Source organism: Podarcis vaucheri, assembly GCF_965113315.1.
Source record: "Podarcis vaucheri genome assembly, chromosome: 6".
Classification (NCBI taxonomy): Eukaryota; Metazoa; Chordata; class Lepidosauria; order Squamata; family Lacertidae; genus Podarcis; species Podarcis vaucheri.
The window spans coordinates 16,048,873-16,071,460 of NC_138764.1; the positions used below are offsets into that span (position 1 = coordinate 16,048,873).

The 22,588-nt window shown below is 41.8% G+C and overlaps 2 protein-coding genes across 3 annotated transcripts in view; one reads left to right on the plus strand and one right to left on the minus strand.

Annotated features, from left to right (window-relative positions):
- LOC309533888 (14 kDa phosphohistidine phosphatase-like) overlaps positions 1–22,588 on the plus strand; it is a 34,683-nt gene that overhangs the window by 3,774 nt on the left and 8,321 nt on the right. The window lies entirely within an intron of this gene.
- On the minus strand, positions 1,169–14,976 carry SELE (selectin E). Of its 2 annotated transcripts, none has more exons than XM_082225486.1 (14): positions 14,373–14,976; positions 13,352–13,453; positions 11,322–11,708; positions 9,709–9,816; positions 9,399–9,584; positions 8,250–8,435; positions 7,944–8,129; positions 6,384–6,569; positions 6,085–6,270; positions 4,923–5,108; positions 4,060–4,170; positions 3,046–3,067; positions 2,873–2,930; positions 1,169–1,768 (listed from the first exon to the last, which is right to left on the minus strand). In XM_082225486.1, exons 2-13 carry the CDS (start codon positions 13,386–13,388, stop codon positions 2,882–2,884), a joined length of 1,830 nt encoding a protein of 609 aa, XP_082081612.1. In that variant the 5' UTR covers positions 13,389–13,453; positions 14,373–14,976; the 3' UTR covers positions 1,169–1,768; positions 2,873–2,881. The 2 variants fall into 2 exon arrangements, with proteins under 2 accessions (XP_082081612.1, XP_082081613.1); XM_082225487.1 differs by having other exon boundaries at positions 2,873–2,927; positions 14,373–14,580.

The window sequence follows — 22,588 nt, forward strand, 5'->3', positions numbered from 1 at the left end:
AACAGGGTATCGTTTCTAGTAGAGAGCTTTGTGCAGGTGCTGTTATAAGGTAGTTTAAAGTATTCCTTAGATGCGACTGATATATTCATTCTGAACGACTGAATATAATGGAATGTTTATAGAGGAAAATAAGATCAGGCAAGCCCAGGACAGGACATGGGCATCACTTTCAGAAATTAGCAGTGCCTTTTAACTGTATTTGATAGTATCGAAACATCCCCCCAACCCCTAATTTAAAATATGTAACTTAACTCTTCAAAGGAAAATTCAGAATTAAGAAGTGACAGAATTTCTGGGGATGGACGTAACCGTCTGCACCCTTTGGGCTGTTGGCCTGATATACAAGAATATAAACTATTTAAACAATATTGAATTGGAACAAATTAAGTAAAATCGAGGTATTCCAAGACTGTGGATATAAGCCACAATAAGGAAAATATGCTTCCATTTGTTTCAACATTTTTTAGCTTTGCTATTTATTAGGAGGATTTTTAGTAAATATAATTAATTTTACTACTTTTTTCTTTAGATAATCTTTTTTTTTGGTCCTGAAATGAAAATGCCCAAGCAATAAATATAATCAATATAATTGAAATTACAGTACTAAATCCCATAGGGATGAAAAATTTCTAACGCCTTGGATTTAATTACACTTTTGCTTTCACCAAGATAGTGAAAACGCTCTGTAAAACATAGCAGCCAAAAAGGAAAAAAATCTACATTGTTATAACTGAATTAAGGTTACGGTAGCTTTGATAAATGTTTCAAAGTCAGCATTTAAGAAATTAAACAGGTGCTACTATCCTAAAATTAATTTCAGTGCTAGCTAGGTAATATATATATATATATATATATATATATATATATATATATATATTGCTGTAAGTCACTTGGAGATCTTCAGGCTACAAGCAACTAATAAGTTTAATAAATATAAATAAATAAATAAATAGAGCACACTTAAAACAAAATAATATCTTCCACACCAGGAGGAAGAGGTGAAACTCATCCACATTTATTTTTCGGCAAATATCTGTGACTATAAGAACTTGAAGTCTGGGTTTCAAAAAACACTTTTAGGATGTGAAACAAAATGTTTCCTTTTCAAAGGTGCAAATCTAAAACCCATCTCCAAGCAGAATTTAAAATCAAAACAGTCGTCTTTTCATATATATATATTTGGACTTTGGCATAGATCAACTATCTTGTATGGCAATAAAATGCAAAATTCTGGGTGAGGATTTCAACATATGCATTTAAAAGTTAAGAAGCGGAATGTGAATTTTTCCACTACTGCATTTGAACTCTAAGCATTATACAAATAATTATTTTATCCCACGAAATGTGGGTAATTATCCACCAGAAAATTTCTCCCTGCTAGACTCATTGAAATGAAAGGGAACTAGCTGTTCAAATATCTTCCACACTGACTATTCAGTGCTCTTCCTCATCTGACACAGCTTTATCAATAGAGATGTCCAGTAGGTGGCGGATGGCTTTGGTGTAGCAGGAAGATTTTTCTCAGGTTACTGTGGTACCTTCTCTTCAGTTCCAGGATGACAGATCTCTCCACCAGAGGCACCATGTTTGATCTTTGTCCATGCTCTGAGAAGCCTGATGGACACTGACACTGCCATATTCTCTTGCAGAAAGCAAATGTTTAGCTCAGGCTGTTCTGATTGATAAAACACAAGAACTTCTGACGCCTGACTTATGGCCATTCTTCATTCTCCTTCTTCACATACTCCAGAGAAGACAGCTTGAAATCCTACAAAAATAACAATGTTTGCAATTTAAAAGAGGTGCATTCAGGAAAAACATTGTACACCGTACAATCCTATGCATATTTACACCTTTCCGTCCCACTGAAAAGCAGTGGCGCTTGCTCCCAAATAAGTGTGGATAAGGATCACAACCACAAATTCTTATTACAAATACATCTGTGGCCAAGGGGCTCGGATCAGGGGAAGAGGCTGAAACAAGAACTTGGATCATCTAGGAGAATGTGTTACAGATAAGTAGCCGTGTTGGTCTGTCATAGTCAAAATAAAAAAATTCCTTCCAGTAGCACCTTAAAGACCAACTAAGTTAGTTCTTGGTATGAGCTTTCGTGTGCATGCACACTTCTTCAGATACACATCTGAAAGCTCATACCAAGAACTAACTTACCAAGAACTAACTTAGTTGGTCTTTAAGGTGCTACTGGAAGGAATTTTTTTATTTTGACTAGGAGAATGTGGTTAGCATCCTTGGATATCATGGGCTGGTTGCTATGATGTCACTGGTGGGAAAATATACTGAGTGAGATGATCTACCTTGGGGTTCCTATCTTAAAGAGAGAGAGAGAGAGAGAGAGAATGCAGACTACATCCGATGTTGGGCAAAGGAGCTGAGCGATAAGAAGATTGCTATATTTCTAAACACACAGAGGGCTGGAGAGGAAGTTCTATTCTATGTTCATTAATATTAATCAATGATTTAGTAGGGATTGCCAATCTGATAAGTGACCTCACTTGTTGAAACTGGAAATGTTAATTTAATATACGTGCAGGAATTGATTGATGGATAGTTGTCTGAAAAGGAATTAAATCAAAAACACAAGTATATTGTAATGTAAGGTTATCTGTAGTGTTTGAAGTTAAACTAGAATTAATTGGGGAATATGATGCAGCACTCAGGAGAACACATCTAGGAAGGTGTGAGAGAAGTCAGATTTGGAAAAATGTTAAATTTGTCTTAATTTAATTTGCTTAAATTAGTGACCAATCTGTAAAAACTTAAAAATCAATAAAAAATATTTAAAAATAATAATAAAAAGGCCCCTGCTCTCAGCTTTATATGTCTTTTCCAAATGAACTTTCTCATGGCTTACCTGAGTGAATTAAATCAGGTGACCAAAAGTAGCTTCAGAATTCACGCTGTAGCAACTGCTGCAAAACACAAATTAAAAATGCATGTATTAATAAATCAGTCTGCCATAAAACAGTGCTATGTCAACAAAATATTACTTTGAATTTTCCACATAAGTTTTGAAACGCAACGTACCTGGCAGGAGAAAATTTCTTCACTGCAAAAGAAGAAGAAGTATTAGTATTTGGACACCAAGGCTGCAATTCCATACACAAGTACCTAGGGAAAATGTTCCACATTCCCAGCAGCTGGCTCCACGTTATTTTGCTAATATTCCACTTTCTTAGCTGTACTAAGATGGACACATTTGACCTGGCCTCTTGCACTCTTTTACACACTAGTTCTATATGTGGAATTTTGTGTCCACTACTTAATAGCCAGACTTTTTGGGTCAGTGAACACATGTGGAATTCTGAAAAAGTGCTGTAAGGCACCAGTCACAGAAACAGAGAGGACGACAATATTATGCAGGCCTGCCCCACCCCCATCAATGGGGAAAACTGGTCCCTACATCTGCCATCACATTGCTTACATCACACTTTTTGCACCTCTCCTCTGTGAAGAAAAGAATGGAGGGTATCCACTCCTGGGAAATTCAGCCAGGTGGGCGGGGTACAAATAATAAATTACTATTACTGGTATCCCATGAAATGTGGGCAAATTTAAGGAAGAGTGTTTAATACTAGGATGCCTAAGTGAGTGCAAACAAGTACTGAGCAGAAAGAGCAACCTGCCTCTTGTGCAGTGTGGATTATTGAGGGGATATTTACTGAGACCTTTCATGGGTGTCATAGGAGAGACCCGCAACCTCTGATTTAGGTAAGTGTTAATGCCTTTAGTTGAGATTCTTGCATGGGGGGGTTTGAACTAGATGACCTTCAGGGTCTTTTCCAACTTTACAGTTTTGTGATTCTATGATACTCCGTATTTCTGCCTCAACCCTTTGAGTGCAACTAGGGTGGAATCTACACACACATAAAAAAACACTGTGAAAGTGCTTTTAAAAAATCGTTTTGAAAACGATACTGAATTTGTCATAGCTTACTGTCGCCATCTGGTGTCACATATTGCACTTTGCTACGCATTTAAAACTGTGCACTTGAGTCCTAGGTGTAGCTTGGTAGCAAACAGATGAGGGAAATATCTCACCTTTCCTCCGAAAACGCTTCATGAGCCAAATAAGGAACGATCCTATTGAAAGCAACGAGGCCGAAGTGACTGTGGCTGCAATTGTCACATTTCTTGAAGATGCTAAAGGAGCTGAAGTTGGAAAAAGGAGTTTGAATGAAATCAGTAGTAAATCGCTATTATTATAATACTTTATAGCTGTCAGAGCTTATAGCACAGGAGGCCTCATATCAGCACTTCTGTTCCTCTGTAATCTCTCCTTGGTTCCTCCATAGCAGCGCTTTGCCTGGGACCATGTTACCAGGATTCCCCCTCGTGGATAACCTCCTGTTTACGACTGGTTCCTTATCTCCCATAATTCATATAAGCGTTTCCCCTATCCAACCATCTTCAGAGAGCTACATCAGAAGAGACACTCCATTAAAAGGTAAAGGTAAAAGGGACCCCTGACCATTAGGTCCAGTCGTGACCGACTCTGGGGTTGCAGTGCTCATCTCACTTTATTGGGCAAGGGAGCCGGCGTACAGCTTCCGGGTCATGTGGCCAGCATGACTAAGCCGCTTCTGGCGAACCAGAGCAGTGCACGGAAACGCTGTTTACCTTCCTGCCGGAGCAGTACCTATTTATCTACTTGCACTTGACGTGCTTTCGAACTGCTAGGTTGGCAGGAGCAGGGACCGAGCAATGGGAGCTCACCCCATCGCGGGGATTTGAACCGCTGACCTTGTGATCGGCAAACCCACAGCGCCACCCGCGTCCCTAGACCCTCCATTATGTGTTTCTAAAAATGCTTCCTTTTCCCACCCTGATTTTCAAGATCACTCAAAGGTCTCTTCTACACCGTTGGCACTACAAGAAAGGATAGCAATGAGATGAGTGGATACCTCCACATGTGGGAAGACTTGACGTCCAGTTTCCTGCAGCCAAGCAATGGAGTCTGTGGGAACCATTCAGCACCCATCCCTCTGCACAGCTGACCTCGCAAATTGTGCCGTAGACAAAATGTCTATCAGGGTCCGAACAAGTCAAGAAGCCGTTCTCAGGGGGTGTCAGTATTTCACACTGTATTGCTGAAATACAATGATGCAGATATTAACCTAAGGACTCAGCTATACAGCTGCAAATAAAACGTTTTAAGTGGGTTTTACAGTTCAATATACAAATGTGTCACTAGATGGTGACAGTGAGCTATGGCAAATTCAATACATTTTCCAAAATGTTTTTATAAAAAGCATTTTCACAGCTTTTTTTATATGTGTGGAGATTCCACTCAAGTTTAGTAAACTGCGAGTTTCTGTGAACATTGATCTATTTTTCATGTAACAGCAAACTAAAGTAGTGTAGTCTAGAAAGAGGATTGCCTGCTCATCTTGCTACTTGTATAAACTAGCCACTTGGCATATAATTAAAGAGCAGACTATCAATATAGCAAAATAAATAATAGGCCTGAGATACAACTCTACTACAGACAGGGGAGAAATTTGGTTTGGTTCTGATTTAAATGCAATCCTACATCATTTGCATTTCCCAAAACAAGACACAAACTGAAACAAAGCTATCCTTCAAAATTTCCCCTCCTCTATATTTTGTGATTCAATTCTCCTATCAAAAAAATACTGATAAAAACATTTATTAGTGAAAATATCTGTGCATTTATTGGCTCTTGCATATACCGTGGTACCTTGGGTTAAGAACTTAATTCGTTCTGGAGGTCTGTTCTTAACCTGAAACTGTTCTTAACCTGAAGCACCACTTTAGCTAATGGGGCCTCCTGCTGCCGCTGCTGCATGATTTCTGTTCTCATCCTGAAGCAAAGTTCTTAACCCGAGGTAATATTTCTGGGTTAGCGGAGTCTGTAACCTGAAGCGTATGTAACCCGAGGTACCACTGTATTAGTTCTTGTATATATTGTGCAAAATTGTACACAAAAATGTGTACGTTAGGAGATATGCATACTACAATGCTGATGAATTTTCCTGAGGACTTTTTATTTCAAAGTATCTGCAAACTGATTTGGAAATGTGCTGAGATGGGCTTAAGTCTCACCTTCACAAACAGGAATTGGGTCTGACCAGTGTCCCTTGGACGTACATTGAATTTTGGATGATCCTCTCAAGGTGTAGCCCTCCTCACAACTAAATTCGCAGACTGAATTGTAGCTTGGATCTGTGTCCAGGTGGGAGCACTTCACAAAGCCCCTTTCGGGCTGATGGACCACCTCGCATTTCACTGCTGTAAGAGACAGTTGAAACTTAGGGTTAGTTTGCATGTCACTGGGACACCGGAAATAAGAAAAAAATAATCCTGTAATGCAGACAAAGGCAACGGCCCAAATGAGATAGTACCTTCACACTCTGGTTTTTGTCCATCCCATTCTCCATAGGCACCGCACTGGAGCTCACTTGACCCTCTCAGAACAAACCCTTCTAAACAGGCAAACTTGCAGGTTGAATTCCAGGAAAAATTCCCAGAAGCGTGAGAGCAGTTCAAGAAGCCATGAGCTGGAGGTTTCAGTTCACTACACTCCACAGCTGTTAAATGACATATTCATCTGCATTAGTTCTGTCTTGGGGGTAACAAGAAAAAATATACCTGGCGACAAGATGGGCTTAGGCTTTTGTGGATGGGAAAGGGAGCTGCAGGTGAATGGACTGGGAGGCTTGAAGGTTTCAAAGTGTTAGACTCTACTGTTAGAGGCAAGATGCTAGAGAGAAGCAAGATTCCCTCACTCTGAAATTCAGTTGGGGGGGGGGAGCTCATAATTGTAAGGTTACATTAATGAAGGGTCAGTCGTCACTACTATGGGCAGGGTGTGTGAAGGGCCTGCATGCTATGGGAAAACATACAGTCGTACCTCGGGTTACATACGCTTCAGGTTACACACTCCGCTAACCCAGAAATAGTGCTTCAGGTTAAGAACTTTGCTTCAGGATAAGAACAGAAATCGGGCTCCGGCGGCGCGGCAGCAGCAGGAGGCCCCATTAGCTAAAGTGGTGCTTCAGGTTAAGAACAGTTTCAGGTTAAGAACGGACCTCCGGAACGAATTAAGTACTTAACCTGAGGTACCACTGTATTCCCATGTTTCTTTGGGCTGAACTACACCTTAACACTTCCATGCTTGAATATATCTTGCCACATGAAAGGCAATACCTGTTTTTATAATAGTTGGAGCTAAAATGTAGCAGTAGAAAGTCTCGATAAGCCTTTAGATGTGTAAGTGGGACTTCTGACCTGGGACAAATAGCAGCTTTGGGGAGGAAGGCTCCTTTACCCATTGACAAAATGGTAAAAAAGCCTCACCTTGTGGTTCTGATCTGGATTGCCCCTCCCATGACTGCTATTTGAAAGAAGCGTAAAGGAACAGTGGTTCACCATGCTTTCTTTCTTTTTCTGATTTGGTTTTTGAAAACACCAGGGGCCAGAATCAGTTAGTAGGAACAGAAGCAGGCCGGCCGGCCAGCCTGTTTCCAGCTCTTTCAAAACAACTGCCGTATTTTTTGCTCTATAAGACCCACTTTTCCCCTCCTAAAAAATAAGGGGAAATGTGTGTGCGTCTTATGGAGCGAATGCAGGCTGCACAGCTATCCCAGAAGCCAGAACAGCACAAGGGATCGCTGCTTTCGCTGCGCAGCGATCCCTCTTGTTGTTCTGGCTTCTGAGATTCAGAATATTTTTTCTTGTTTTCCTCCTCCAAAAACTAGGCGCGTCTTATGGTCTGGTGCGTCTTATAGAGCAAAAAATACGGTATTTTCAGAGATGTGTTGAAAGCTTTCATTACAAACCATTTTAACAGATTAACAAGTTAGAGAGATGAGTGGGATTCAGCTCAATTTAAACCAATGGAATAAAAATCATAATTGCAGATTTTCCAGAACATTTTCTTTCCCATGGATAGGAAATCTTACCTTCACATGCAGGGATTGGCTGTGACCAGCGTCCCTCAGATGAACACTGAATTTGAGGCGATCCTCTTAAGGTGTAGCCCTGCTCACACACGAAATCACAGGTTGAGTTGTAGGTAAGTTCTGTGTCCACACGGGAGCAACTCACAGAGCCATTTTCAGGCGAAGGTACCGCTTCACATTTCACCGCTGAAACAGACACAGATCGTGACCTTGGTTAACAGGAGAGTGCCGGGGGGCAGGGTGTGTGCACAGAGAAATATAATGAGCTCTGTGAAGGTAAGCAAGGCAATGGAACAAAACTAGTACCTTCACAGGCCGGCTGTTGTCCGTCCCACTCCCCAGATGCCTGACACTGCAGCCTGCTGGAGCCACTCAAGGCGAAGCCATCTTTACAGCCAAACTCACATGATGAATTCCAGGCAAAATTCCCAGAGGGGTGGGAGCAGTTGAGGAACCCGTGAGCAGGTGTCTGGAGCGCATGGCATTCCGCAACTAGAAATGCAATCAAAATGCTTTAGGTTTGTCTTTGTTCTCCAATCCATAAGATACACAGTACCTGAAGCCGAACATGGATTCCTCACCTAACTACCAAAGACGTGACAATTTTTTCCAGTTTGATGACTATTACAAATTTAAAAGTGGGACCTGAAACAAATTGTTGCCGTGTGGAGTGCTCCTCTTCAGGGTTCCAGCTGGCCAAGCACTTTTCTAGGTTGCTCCATTACAAAAACACACCCACCCACCCAGTTTTCAGATACTCCATTCCATCTTCACTGCTTGCATTTCTTCCCTTCCTACACCAAGTCATTGTTCTGTGGCTTTTGAACATACTCTGGGCCGGTTTTGGGGAAGTGTATTCCCTTAATTTTTTAAAATGTGGGTTGTTTTCTTTTGTTTGTACTGCTGCAAACCTTAGGGCTCTCCCAAGCCTGCCTGATCCCTCCCATCTTAAGTATGGGTGGTGCCATTTTGGCCTTCTCAGGGAACACCCCCCAGAGAAAGAGAACTTGGGATTTGAAGGTGGTTCGGGCTATCCTATTGGGTTGTACAGTTATACCTTGGAAGTCAAACATAATCTGTTCCAGAAGTCCATTCGACTTCCAAAATGTTCAGAAACCAAGCACAGCTTCTGATTGGCTGCAGGAATCTCCTTCAGCCAATCAGAAGCTGTGGAAGCCTCGTCGGACATTCGGGTTCCAAAGAATGTTCGAAAACTGGAACACTCACTTCCGGGTTTTGTGGGCCAAAACGTCTGAGTACCAAGGCGTTTGGGATCCAAGGTATGACTGTATTGTCACAACTCCCACAGAATCTAGCACAAAACAATGTCCTTTGCCAACTTAGCAAAGATTTTGTTGCTCCATGGCTAATGAAGACTCACTTATCTCTTCTATGGTTAAGCTAAGAGGTTCTGCATTAGTTTTCATTCATTTAGGACTCGCTCAGTTCACTGACCTTTACACAAAGGGGTGGGTGCAGACCAGTTTCCAGAATCGGTGCACAATACAGGTTCCATTCCAGTGGATTTGTAGCCTTCGGTGCATTGAACATGACAAGACGAGTTGTAGCTAAAATCCTTCACTGGGTGGCTGCATTCTAAGGTACCATGATCTGGTTTTTTCAGTGTGTCACAGGTAATTACTACAGAGAAGGACACAACAAGCAAGGAGTTAGGCAAGGCCGTTGTTTCAAGCAACATGCATTAAAGCTACAGGGTTAGAGATGAATTGTCCAGTTTGAAAAAGAACTATACGATTAATCCTACCATGTTCACAATTGCGCCCGTAGAATCCTGTATCACACTGGCAGGTGTAATTATTAATAGTCTCCACACATTTGCCATGGCCGCTGCAGGAATGCAGATTACAGGAGGCTGCAAGACAATTAACAGGCTATAAATCACCCCATCATATGTAACATGCTTTAAATGAACTATTACAACAAGTGAGTGGAACAGTCTCTTGGCCCTGAAGACATTGATGCATTAAACCACTTTGAGTTTAATATCGCATCATATGTAGGCCACATCCTCAGGCTTCACATCCTCTTTCTTGGCCTCATGCCCTTTGGGTGATGCCCATCTTTTTCTGCTCTGTGGGTCCAAGGGGGAACATGTTCCACAAGGCAGCAAAGAACAGAGAAATCCACAATTTGGAGTTATTGGAGGGTTCTCCATTCTCTTCCTTTTATGCAAAAGTTTTATTTTCACCAGTCTTTGATATGGTTTCACTATAGAGCACTGCACCACTGCATATCACTTGGCTATCACAAGGTGTCATCGGCACAGTTGTCCTGTGCTTATTTTCCCAGCTTAGGCCACTTCCACACTGTTGCTGTTTTGCAAATGGGATTCAATCACACACCGGCAAAATCAGATGGCTATATCCAAAATTGAGGTGGATGTATATGCTCTTGTGCAGCAAACCTGTTCCCACCACCCGATAAAAATAAACATCATACTTTTTGTGATAAGGGGATTAACAGCTGTGTGGGATTAACAGCTGTTAAGATTAAGGTTACCAGATTTTTTTCAATGAATCCGGGGACACTTTTCAACTTCAATGGATTTTGTATGGGGACTGATTTGAAAATCCAGGGACTGTCCCCGGGAAACGGGGAAATCTGGTAACCTTAGTTAAGACCTCCTTTTGAACAAATCAGAACAAGGAACAGCTGACTTTGCACAACCCCCTTACAAACTTTGTGCAAATGAGTAAAATGGACAGCTTAACTAACTGGCCCCCTTGAAGTGACCTCAGGCTTACAGACACCAGCGACAGTTTGAGCAAGAAACATACTACTATTTTTTATTACTTTATCAGTTTATTAGTTTATTGATAAACAAACTGAAATACTCTACTGACGATCAAAATGCGTTTACTGACATTCTGTCCCTAACCCATATTACATTTACACCCCATAGACAAGTAGTATTATTATAGTGCTGATATTGAAGAGTGAATAGACTGAATAGAGAACAGTGAAACTGTGGTGCAAGCCTGCAACTATTTAGGGTTCATCCCTCTTTATCATTGAATCAGAGCAAATATCAGCTGGGTTTCCCAGGGAATGACGTTTACTCCAATTCAGCGGTAAAGTGGGTTTTCCTGGGGAAAGCAGTGATGCAAACGGAAAACCTCTTGGACCTGTGCCTAGAAAGAACAGGACAAGCAGGAAACCACTCAGACCCATGCAATAAGGGCACGGAACAAATGAAGTAAATTTTAAAAAGTGTGGACGATCCCTGAACATTCAGCAGTCTGCATGCCACACAATACAAGAAGATGCTCTCTTGCACAGAAGCCAGTAGGATCTGCCAAACAAGTTTCTAGCTGTTTTAGAGGCAAATATATTAGTCAGAAGGATCCCATCTCATACCTGTATAGCACAAAGCCCTTTTCTTATTGCTGCAACGTTCATCATTCCACTTTCCTGCATCTTGTATTCGGTTGATGTAGATTTCCACGCAGTCCTGGTTTTTCCCTTTGTTGTTTGGTTCACCTTTTGCCCAGTTTTTAGCTTCTTCAGTCAATGCCTTGTTCGTTCCCACCCACCTCCACACATTGCCAATTTTTCTGATCCCAATCCAGTAGTACGATCCATTATAAGGGATCTCTTTGTTTAAGTACTCGTTTTCCTCCTTATTTTGAATCGCAACCAGGTGGGTAAAGTGGGTTTTACACCATTTCTCAGCTTCTGTATAATTCATGGTTTCAAGTGAATAATGATATGTCCAGCAGGTGCTTTCCTTAAGCAACAAAAGTCCTGGAAAAAAATACACATCATCAAGTTGCTATGTATGTCTATTTATTTAGAAAATGTTGCTCAAAGACCTCTCCAAGCCTTGAGGGTTCAGAAACAAGGTTTATGCTGGAGTAAGAAGACAAAATAGACAGATGGCCAAATCAAGGGGTAAACGGTGGAAGGAGCAGCATCCTGGCTCTAAAAGTGGTGAACAACCATGTCATTCCCAGTGATGGACCTGAGACGCAGAAATAGAAGCTTGAGGCCCTTTGGGAGTAAAGAGCTATGAAGATGGATGGTGGAGGAAAGCAAATGAGATTGGAGACTGGCCTATAAGTGCCAAGAAAACCAGTGAGCAGTCAAGGAGGAAAGGTCTCCTGAACTCTCTAGGCCAGATGGAAGACAAAGAGAAGAAATAACATGACTTTGGACAACTGGTCAGAGAAGTCAAGAAGGAGAGGCTACACTCTGTACAGTATTCATTTTTTAATCAAAATATGACTTCTGTCTATTTCTGACTTTTCAGTATACTTTTTTAAAATGTCTGCAGAATAAAGCTGCCGCTTACAGAGGAAAGAAAAACCAAACAAGGAATGTCGATTTCTGAATTCCCCCCCCCAGGATAATAATTTTTATTAATTTTCATGTATAAAAATCCAATAAAAGTCACATTAATACAATACCAAATTACAATACAATTAAAAGAGCCAATTATTCAGTACCAAATTAAACTATTTTGTTTGACTTCCCGTGCTCTAGTTTCCTGAATTATTCTAGAGCAGGACTGGGGAAAAGGTAAATGGAAATAGCTCTCTGGTTCATTAAATTGGCAAGCTTTCTAACACAAGCAACAGCAAAATGACTTTTCCCATCTAAGCCCCGTTCCGCACCCTATGCGTGTGGGATGCCTTTGCTTAGCGGTGCTGTGGCCCGTAGACTGAAGCAAAATACTGGGCAAGGGTTAGAGCCTTCACTGAGCAATTTTGGGTCACTGGTTGACAGGGCCAGAAAGGAATTTTTCTCTGTAATCTGATTGGCACTTGGTTGGGTTTTTTTCACCTTTCCTTCAGTGAAATTGTGGCCTTCGTTAGGCAAAAGAACGTTGTTTATATGAAGGTGGAAATGGCACTGGGCAGGATCAACATAGTAGGGGGTAGGGCTAAGGGGAGGATTGACCATGGCAAACCCAAGCTTGGGTTGGATTTCTGCCTGGTTGGAATCTGCAGCCTGGTCACCCATTGAGACCTTGCTTGCTTGGCTTACACCACAACAAGGTTCAACACAGGCTGACTCCCACAGGACAGGTTTGGAGCGGTCCAAACCTGGCAGATCCATCCCAACAACATGGTGGAAGGATGAACTGATCCTGGGACCCAATGCCATGCCAACCCTTGCCCTGGCTGCTGCTGTCAATAAAGATGGCCTGATTTCAACCCATCACCATTGTACGGTCTGGTTATTTTGCTGCTCTCATGGGCCACATAATGCGCCTGCCTGGGCAAATAAGGCAGCCAAATAAGAGTGAGCTGAATAATTCACCCAACAATTGTAGGCTGCAAACAATTCCGTTTGGGGCTCTATTAAAAACCAAAGGAGTTCCCAGAAAGCTGAACTGCACCCGTCCCTTTTCTAGAGGATTTCCCATTCTGAAAGACATTACTTACCATAGGTGAGAGCAGATAGGAACCAAAGGGCGTTCATTATGGCAGGAACTGACTATAAAGCTTTTTTTCTCCCTCCCTTGAGTTGACTTTGCAGAATTATTACTGGATAAAGAAAAAAAGGAAGCGCAGCACATTTATGGTAAGGAATGGGTTTTAAAGCAGAGGAAAAATATATTGAGGTTGAACACTGGTACATGGTTTTAGGCTGTGAGGTTTGATGTACTTTTCTGAGACTACAATCCTATGTATCCATAATTACTTGATAGTTATTGAATTAAGGGCTCGCCCACACTTCAACACAGAAAACACAGGCTTGAGTGGTTTTCCTCTTGCCCCTCTCCTTTCCCAGGGAAAAACCTGATTTTCAGCTTTAAATTGAATAGATGAAAATCCCGAGAGCAGCAGGACAAGAGGAAATCTGGCTAAGCCCGGAGGAGATGGGCATAGGAGGATTACACCACAAATAACATAATGAATGTACCTAACAATGAAGGTGAACACTTGACAGTTAATCTCTTCTTAGCAGTTAGGACAGTAAATGCTCAATACTGGAAAATGGGCAATCACAACTATTACAGAATGGGTATTGGAAACAGGCACGCATGAACACAGTAACAGGTTCTTAGAAATAAAAAATAAAAAATAAAAAAATTGTCCAGTAGCACTTTATAGACCAACTAGGTTTGTTCTTGTATAAGCTTTTGTGTGCATGCTTATACCAGAACAAACTGAGTTGGTCTATAAGGTGCTACTGGATAATTTTTTATTTTTATTTCAACTGCATCAGACCAACACGGCTACCTACCTGAATGTAGGTTATTAGAAGAAATGGACAAATCACACACATGGAATTCTTTTCCAAGTGGTATTGTTTCATTATGGGCAAGAATCATCATTTTGAGTTCGGCACCTTATGCATTTTTGCATTTCAGCAATGGTACAATACATACATGGCTTACTATCTGTTTATTAATATGCAATAAAAATACATAAACATGCACGCAGAGTCTTGCTTACTTACCAACAATAGCTGCAGAATCCTGATTCTCAGAAGTATGCTGGTGTAGCTGCCTAGCCTGTGTCCTTGGTGAGGTCAGTATTCTAGGTTTTGGTCAAGGACCCGTCTTACAGCTTTCGCTTGCTGATACTTAACTGTGAGCCATGAGCCCTGTGTCTTTTATATTGTGTCCAGCAAAATGTTACTGAGGAGGCGGGGAGTGAGAATTTCCCTAGGTAGGAAAAAAAATGATTTGCCCGGAATATCCGTGTTTCTAAATTAGTCAGACAGCCTCCCTGCCTCTTCCTTCTCAAAACACTGGTGAGCATCTGTGCTATTTTTTAAATTCCTGGACACAGAAATCAGTCCTAACAGTAAAAAAAAAAAAGGCATTCAAGTTTCTTTGCTGCTGTAGCTGCAAATGGAATTGTGTTTGTTTCATAAGCAAGTTCTGTATTCTAACCTAGGGAAATTCACATGGTGGAATCAAAATCTGCTATTTCAGTGAATCAAATTTACAAATTGTTCTTTGTGTTATTTTCTTCCAAATCCAAATTTTCAAACTTTTTTTATAAATAGGTTTCAGAGGGGAAAGGGTTTATGTAGGTTGCTCAGGTTTGGGCCGAGTTGTTGTTGTTGTTATTATTATTATTATTATTATTACATTTGTATACCACTTACATGAATGGGACGCAGGTGGCACTGTGGATTAAACCACAGAGCCTAGGACTTGCTGATCAGAAGGTTGGCGGTTCAAATCCCCGCGATGGGGTGAGCTCCCATTGCTCCTGCCAACCTAGCAGTTCAAAAGCACGTCAAAGTGCAAGTAGATAAATAGGTACCACTCCGGCAGGAAGGTAAACGGCATTTCTGTGCACTGCTCTGGTTCGCCAGAAACGGCTTAGTTATGCTGGCCACATGACCCGGAAGCTGTACGCCGGCTCCCTCGGCCAATAAAGCGAGATGAGCGCTGCAACCCCAGAGTCAGTTGCGACTGGACCTAATGGTCAGGGGTCCCTTTACCTTTTACCACTTACATGCCCAAATGGCTTCTAAGCAGTTTACAATTATAAAATTGTAAGAAAGGAAAATGTAAATCAACACATGATTACAGTTGGATGGTCTAATTCCAGCCTCGGAAAGTGGCACAGGGAGGGAGGGCTCACTCGCACGCCCAATACAGCTGCTGCAACCCTCTCCACTGCTTCCGCCCCGGGGTCAAGTGGAGCCGGCTGGCAACATTGGGCCATTGCGTGAGAAAACTGCCTCGGCAGCTCCCTTGCGTGCTTTAGCCAGACCCCAAAGGCCCGCAGTTCCGGCCTCGACGAGGGAGCCTGTCATGGGGGCCCCTGGTTGCGAGCCCCCTGAAAAAAATGTGCCCGGGGCCACAGCCCTGCCGGACTCCACTCCCCCTCTGCGATTATCTACATAGATAAGGCAATGTCTGATAACCCAGGACTTCAGCAACTGCCAATGTTTTTACATGTTCAGAAGCGAGCCCCCTGCCGCTCCTTTCCTGGCCATGGAGAAAATCCCTTAATCTGGATTTTTAGATATATTTTTTGGCAGTTACAAAAAGAAAAGCATACAGCAATAAATCGATTTTAGAAAGGGGCAGGATTACACAGACGCACAAAGCATTTTTTTTAAAAAAAAAACCGAGACACCTTGTGGTCTGCTCCACTCCCCATTTTTCCCGCCCAGGGGAGCCCTGCCTTCTCCCTGCCCCTCGGCCGTGGGCCTCGGCAGTGGCAGCCTCTCCTCCTCCTTGCCTGCCCCCCAGCAGCCGCTACGAGCCGCCCAACAGAGGAGGCCAGCGGATGCAGCCATGGAGAGGCAACGGGATGCTGCCTCACAGTGGCGTCACTCAGGACAATCACCTCCTCCCCGAGTTCGGTGGCGGCAGCGCTGCTGGAGGAAATAGGGACATTCTGGGATCAAATCAGAAGCCAGGATGGCTTTTTGTAATTCCAGGACTGTCCCTTGAAAGTTGGGGCACATGGAGGGTACGCAAGTGCCAAGCGGGCCTTGGCCAGAAAGGACGGAGGCGATTTTGAAATACATTTCTGTGCCAGAAGTAGACCCAGCGTATAAAGAGCTTCTACGCTCTCCACCTTGCTTGGACTTAACTTGCACAATTTCAACCGTGTGCAGTTAAAAACGTGCAAGTTAACTGCATGTAAGATACCATCGTGCTATGTACATGTCTGCATACGCTGTTTAGGTTGACCCTGAAAAGGGGCCCTATATACACTGAATGCAGGCATCGGTGTGCAAACTTGAAATAATAATAATAATAATAATAATAATAATAATAATAATAATAATAATATTTATACCCTGCCCACTCTGGGCGGCTTCCAACAAAATACTAAAATACAATCGTCTATTAAATATTAAGAGCTTCCCTAAACAGGACTGCCTTCAGATGTCTTCTAAAAGTTAGGTAGTTGTTTCTCTCTTTGACATCTGGTGGGAGGGAGTTCCACAGGGCGGGTGCCACTACCGAGAAGGCCCTCTGTCTGGTTCCCTGCAAGCTGGCTTCTCACAGTGAGGGAACTGCCAGAAGGCCCTTGGAGCTGGACCTCAGTGTCTGGGCTAAACGATGGGGGTGGAGATGCTCCTTCAGCTATACTGGGCTGAGGCTTTTTAGGGCTTGAAAGGTCAGCACCAACACTTTGAATTGTGCTCAGAAACGTACTGGGAGCCAATGTAGGTCTTTCAAGACTGGTGTTATGTGGTCTTGGCGGCCACTCCCAGTCACCAGTCTAGCTGCCGCATTCTGGATTAGTTGTAGTTTCCAGGTCACCTTCAAAGGTATCCCCACATAGAGCGCATTGCAGTAGTCCAAGCGAGAGACAACTAGAGCATGCACCACTCTGGCGAGGCAGTCTGTGGGGCAGGTAGGGTCTCAGCCTGCGTACCAGATAGAGCTGTGTTCTGCGTACACAGAATTGACCTGCACCTCCATGGACAGCTGTGAGTACAAAATGACTCCCAGGCTGCACACCTGTATTAAAGGGGCCCAGGTAAACCCCACCCCGCACAATCAATCACAAGACATGGCACACATACACACACACCATTTGAATGACAATGTCCATCAACTTTGGAGGGGCCCAGCCCCCTCAAATATTTTATTGGTGGGGGGGCCAAAGGGACTTTGTTTTTTTTATATATAAAATTTTTATTGGTTTTCCACAATTTATATAAACACAAACAATACAAACAGACAAACACATAAACAAACATGTATAATTTCAAATCCTTATTTCTTAAACCTTACTTCACCAACTTCCCCATACCTCCCCTTTCTGCATCCCAATTTCCAAATGGGCCAAAGGGACTTTGGCCCCTAGGAGCTTGTTTCTGTGGTAGGCATCATTTCTATAGAAATACCAATATAAGTTTCCCTTTGTAGTTTGCAATTGGAAACCATGTAGCATAATAATCTTTGACATCTTTAATGATGCAACCCTTTTCAATCATACCCCCCCAAGTCTGAAAATTCATTTGTGATTTGAAATGTGTGCTTTATTATGATTTGATATTTTCCCCTTAGTGGATTTTATGAGCTTCCTACTAGGCATCACTAACACTGAAACCTACTTCTATTGACTGAAGTTTTTTAAATGCCATGTTGGAACTTTACTGGAATAATACATCATTAGCAAAGTTCCAGAAAGGAAGGAAACTCCACCAGGTTGTAAGCTTCTTGGTTATGAAATACCTTTCCTGTCCAGTGTCCAAACAAGACTTTACATCTGATGATAATCAGGAAAAAGGTCACTGTAAAACTTCCACCAAGTTGCTTGTTTTGGCTGCTTACCCAGCTTCACTGGAAAGTGGGTAATTAAGATTATTAGCAATAATCTTATTGTTCAGATTTGATCCTTTCCATTAAACCCTTTTTCTCCCCTATGATATTTTCCTTCTCTCTTTCATTCCTTTTTCTTTTTGTGTTGTGTATCTTAGATTGTAAGCAGGGACTTTCTACTGATATTTCTTTGAAAGTCGCTCTCAGTCTTTGGTAGGGGCATGTTGAGGGAGGAGTGTTAGAGGAGCATTGCTGTGTGATTGTTTTAAAATATAGTAATTATATTTCTACCAAAAAAAAGCATTTGCAGAAATCGTTTTATATAGTATTAGCAGGGGCGGACTTGGGTAATATGGTGCTGTGAGTGAGGACAAAATTTTGCACACATGCATACTAACATAAAACATAACATAACAATATAAGCCCTACATGTGAGTTCTTTTGGAGAGAAGGGAGTAGAGTTGTCATAGGTCCAGGAAAACCCAGAGATGTTCTCCTTTGGGAGCCAACATGCCCATCTGGGATGGTAGCGGCTCGTGATGCCCTCTTTTGTGATCTTCAAGATATGGCAACCCTAGAAGGGAGACCATCAAGGGGCAGGTTTGGCAGGGGGAGTATGCACAGACCAAAGGATCTACTAGGACTTTATTTATACCATTTTTTCCTAAAATGACTGTTGAAGTCATTTTGGTAGGGAGAAAAACCTACTTTTCTGAAAAGTATGTCATTCTTTCTTATGATTTAGGTATGGGCTCAAATATATATCCTGAAGACCCAGAAACAAAACTTTTCCTGATCTGAACAAAGCACAGAAACATGGAGAAATAAACTAGAAATGTTTACCATTTCAAGGTAGAAATGATTAGCAATGGAAAAGTGGGAAGGGGTGGCAGCAGCCAACATAAGATGTTTCCTGTTTTGTGGTGCTTGTATGAGAGAGTGTTGCTTTAATCTTTTGGTATTAAGTTAAATGACTCCTTTGTGTGTAGAAAAGAAGAATTGAAATCTATGTTTGGCACGACACTTCTACTAGGAAAAAGTCCTTTGGGTATGGAAATAAGATGCTGAAACATCTTTTTGTTCTTGCCCGGGTTTTACGTTTAGTGGAAAGTGAGGAAGCCCTGGATCCTGCCAGCCCCAAGAGGCTGGGAAATTTTGTTTCTTTGACTCAAGTCTCCAATCTGTCTGGCACTCTCTATTGTCAGAACTTGGAATTTTGTGCTTGAATCATACAGGCTGCCTCATTCAGTTCGAGGTAAAGAACAATGTTTTTGATATGGCTGGAGACACACTGATTTGAAAGAAGTGTCACTTCCTGTGCTGTATCTACACACTTTCTTCTTGTCTCTCTGTTGTCTCTACTCAAATACAGTAGGTTTGAAACAATACAAAATGTGTTTACATGAGGCAAGTGGAAGAAATGTGTTCACACATCACGAGCAGCTAGCTCTCTTTGATACGTTTTGTTTAAATATGGATGCAAGAGAACTCTAAACTTAGGCCAACGAGACAGAATTTTACTTTTCAACAGAAACAACAATTACAATCATAAAGCTGTCATTCTGTCCCTTCCTAAATGGGAGTAAGCAAGCCAAATTGAACTTGATGCAACTTTGAGCAGACCTGTATAGGACTGGACTGCAGGTGTTGTAAAATCAAATCATAAATGGTATTTTGATGCAGGGTGGCATCAAAGCACATCTTACCACAGATTTTTTCACATGCTCAGTACCAATAAGTACTGAATATCTGAATGGAACTGTAGAGGAAGGAATAAATGAGAGTGTCAAATATAGAGGAAGGGAATCCAGGGCTCAGGACAAACATATCTGGACTCATCACCAATTGCAAACAGCATACTGTTACTTCCAAAGGGTGGTCCAAAAGTTGCACACTGTACAGTTTTTTTAAATTGTGCAACAGCATTTCATACTTCTACCCTACAGTACACAACTGCACTATAAAAAGTGGGCCATCACTCTGCAGAAATAAATCTCAACAAAGACAAAAACGGCACCAGTGGAGATCTTTTGCTACCAGGGCTATAAACCTGCACTGCTGCAGACAATGGTGTAATGCTGCACTTCCTTACAAAGTTTACATTCACATGTCTAAAATGTGTTTAATGACATTTCAAGATAAACTCAAGGCCACAAATCCATTGTTTGAATCCCAGTTCTTCAAAGTTATTGGTAAGTGTTGCAAAGGGTCCAGTAAACACTTGAAAGGGTATTTAGTTGTGCTTCGTTTATGACTGTAAATGCTAAGCCAGCAGTCTTACTCTGCTTCTGTGGCAGATTCCAGTAAAGGCATCATTTTTAAGGTTTAAATTGTACGTCAGATTTATACAAATATATATATTTAGCACTAATGTGGTAATGTTTTGGTCAGACTGGATCAAACTACGACTTGGCCCCCAGGCACTGATTTTTCAAAGGTTGTCCATTGTGGAGAAGAGCTTGAAAATAATAATACCTGATTATCATTTTTTAACTGTTGTCAATGGGCTATTTGAAATATATGGAAGTGCTCTAAATATTGAAGTTCTGCTCACATATGATGGAATTCCTCCCTTTTGATGTGTCTTGTCTACCAGGTGTAAAGAGGAATTTCCCCCCATGGCTCATCTGAGCTGCCCAGTTTCCCCCCAGGTTGAAGTAGGCCACCTCTGATGTATTTATGGGAAGTGCTGAGAAAGTGCTAATATCTCGTTTCCACACAACCCCATACCAATTTACTTCCAAGGATACTGTTGAGGCCTATGGCTACATCTGACTGATGGATTCTCTTCTGCCTCTCAACCCCTCCTCCTTTGACCTTACAAGATAAAAGATGGGCCTTTCCCTATGTATTATTTTTTTTTAATCATCCTTTTTATCAGCTTTGTCATTGGGTGATGCATGCATTTTGCACATAAGATTTTGAATCTCTCTTGCAAGAGTGTCTAGTACAGATTATCTAGGTAAGTAAACTATCGGATTTATTTTTCATTTATACCCACCTTTCTCTCGCATCCCTTTTTCTTAACAATAATAACACCTATTAATTGGAATCTGGATTTTGAGTGTATAAAACCAAATACATTTAATGAAATTCTTATATTAATTTTCTTAAAGTTAGTTCTAGGGTATTGTGTAGCCCATATACATAGTTGGAGGTTTTGAGTCCCTCCAACCAACGGTGTGGCTCCAAGAGGGCCCTGGCGCCAGAAATGTTTGTTTTGGGAGTATAAGCCTGTCCTCTCGGCCCCAGATTCTAAGGAATGTGTTTTATTATTATTAATTAAATTTCTATACCGCCCTGCATCTGAAGATCACAGTGTGGTTTACAATATAAAAAGTCCTTATTGTACTCCTTGTCCTTTCGCTGCAGCCTCTGCTGTTGTAACCCCTAGGATGAAAGGGCTCACATTTAAAATTTCCCATGGTCTATAGTTTATTTAGTGGCCCCTGCCTCTTGCCCAAGCCAATAGGAATATGAGGATAAGCACCCCACATTATGCTCATGTGTTTGCGATGTACCTTTTTCAAACTAACAAACCAGTGTGACTGCCCCCCTCCCTTGACGAATAGGGGGGGGCATTTTTATTTTGTTTGTGCGCGATCTGAAAACTGCAGGTAGGTGCAGAAGGCTGTGGAACAATTATTGGCAGACATGAGACCCCCTTCAGTATGTAACACCGCTACTCAGACTCCCACTGGTTGCCAGTTTGCTACTGGGCTAAGTTCAAGGTGCTGCTATTATTAGCATACAAAGCCCTTAACGACTTCAGTGCACCCATCTCCCGCATATGTGCAAAACAGGAGAAGTTCAGAATCCTATATGACTGACTTTCCCCCATGCCAGCTCTTCCCACCCCAAGACAAAACATAAAAGTACCGGTAGCTAGTTTTGAACATACTTATTTCTCTATGTTCACTGCCGGGGGAAAGTGCAATATCTCCCTGTCTTGGCGTAAAGAAGGATGTTTTGCTGGTATGTGAGTTACTGAAACTAACTTTAGAATCTAGATCAAGGATTACTTAAGTTTCCTTGGTTATCTTTTTTCTTTTTAATGTAACTTACCATTTCTCTGCATTTGTCTGGAATCTTTTAAAAAAATGCTGGTGGTGACTGACAGGCTTGAAAAGTGCAATGCAGCCCTGCAGATCTGAACGAAGCTTCTTGGACTTCAAAGGAAGGGAGATCTTGATGGTGGCAGCAGTGAGCGACCAGATTCCTCAGAAGTACCAGTACCTCTCCCTTGAGTGAACCCTCTGTTTGCCACACCATACTTGGGCTCAAGCGAGGATTGTTTCTTGTGAGTAAAAAGAGCACACCAAGGGGATCTTTCCTCCATACAAAGCAAATCTTTTGCACATAGAAAAATAAATATCAGAGAACGGCTGGCCTTCTCCTGCTATGTATTTTATTATCATTTTGA

What these genes read in the sequence shown, in the direction of transcription:
- SELE (XM_082225486.1), bottom strand. Translation starts at nt 13,388, where the DNA reads ATGAACGCCCTTTGGTTCCTATCTGCTCTCACCTATG. An exon ending in ACAACAGCCGGCCTGTGAAG is followed by an intron (nt 8,130 to 8,249) that starts GTACTAGTTTTG and finishes TGTCTGTTTCAG; the next exon opens with CGGTGAAATGTGAAGCGGTA. An exon ending in GCCAATCCCTGCATGTGAAG is followed by an intron (nt 6,570 to 7,943) that starts GTAAGATTTCCT and finishes GTCATTTAACAG; the next exon opens with CTGTGGAGTGTAGTGAACTG.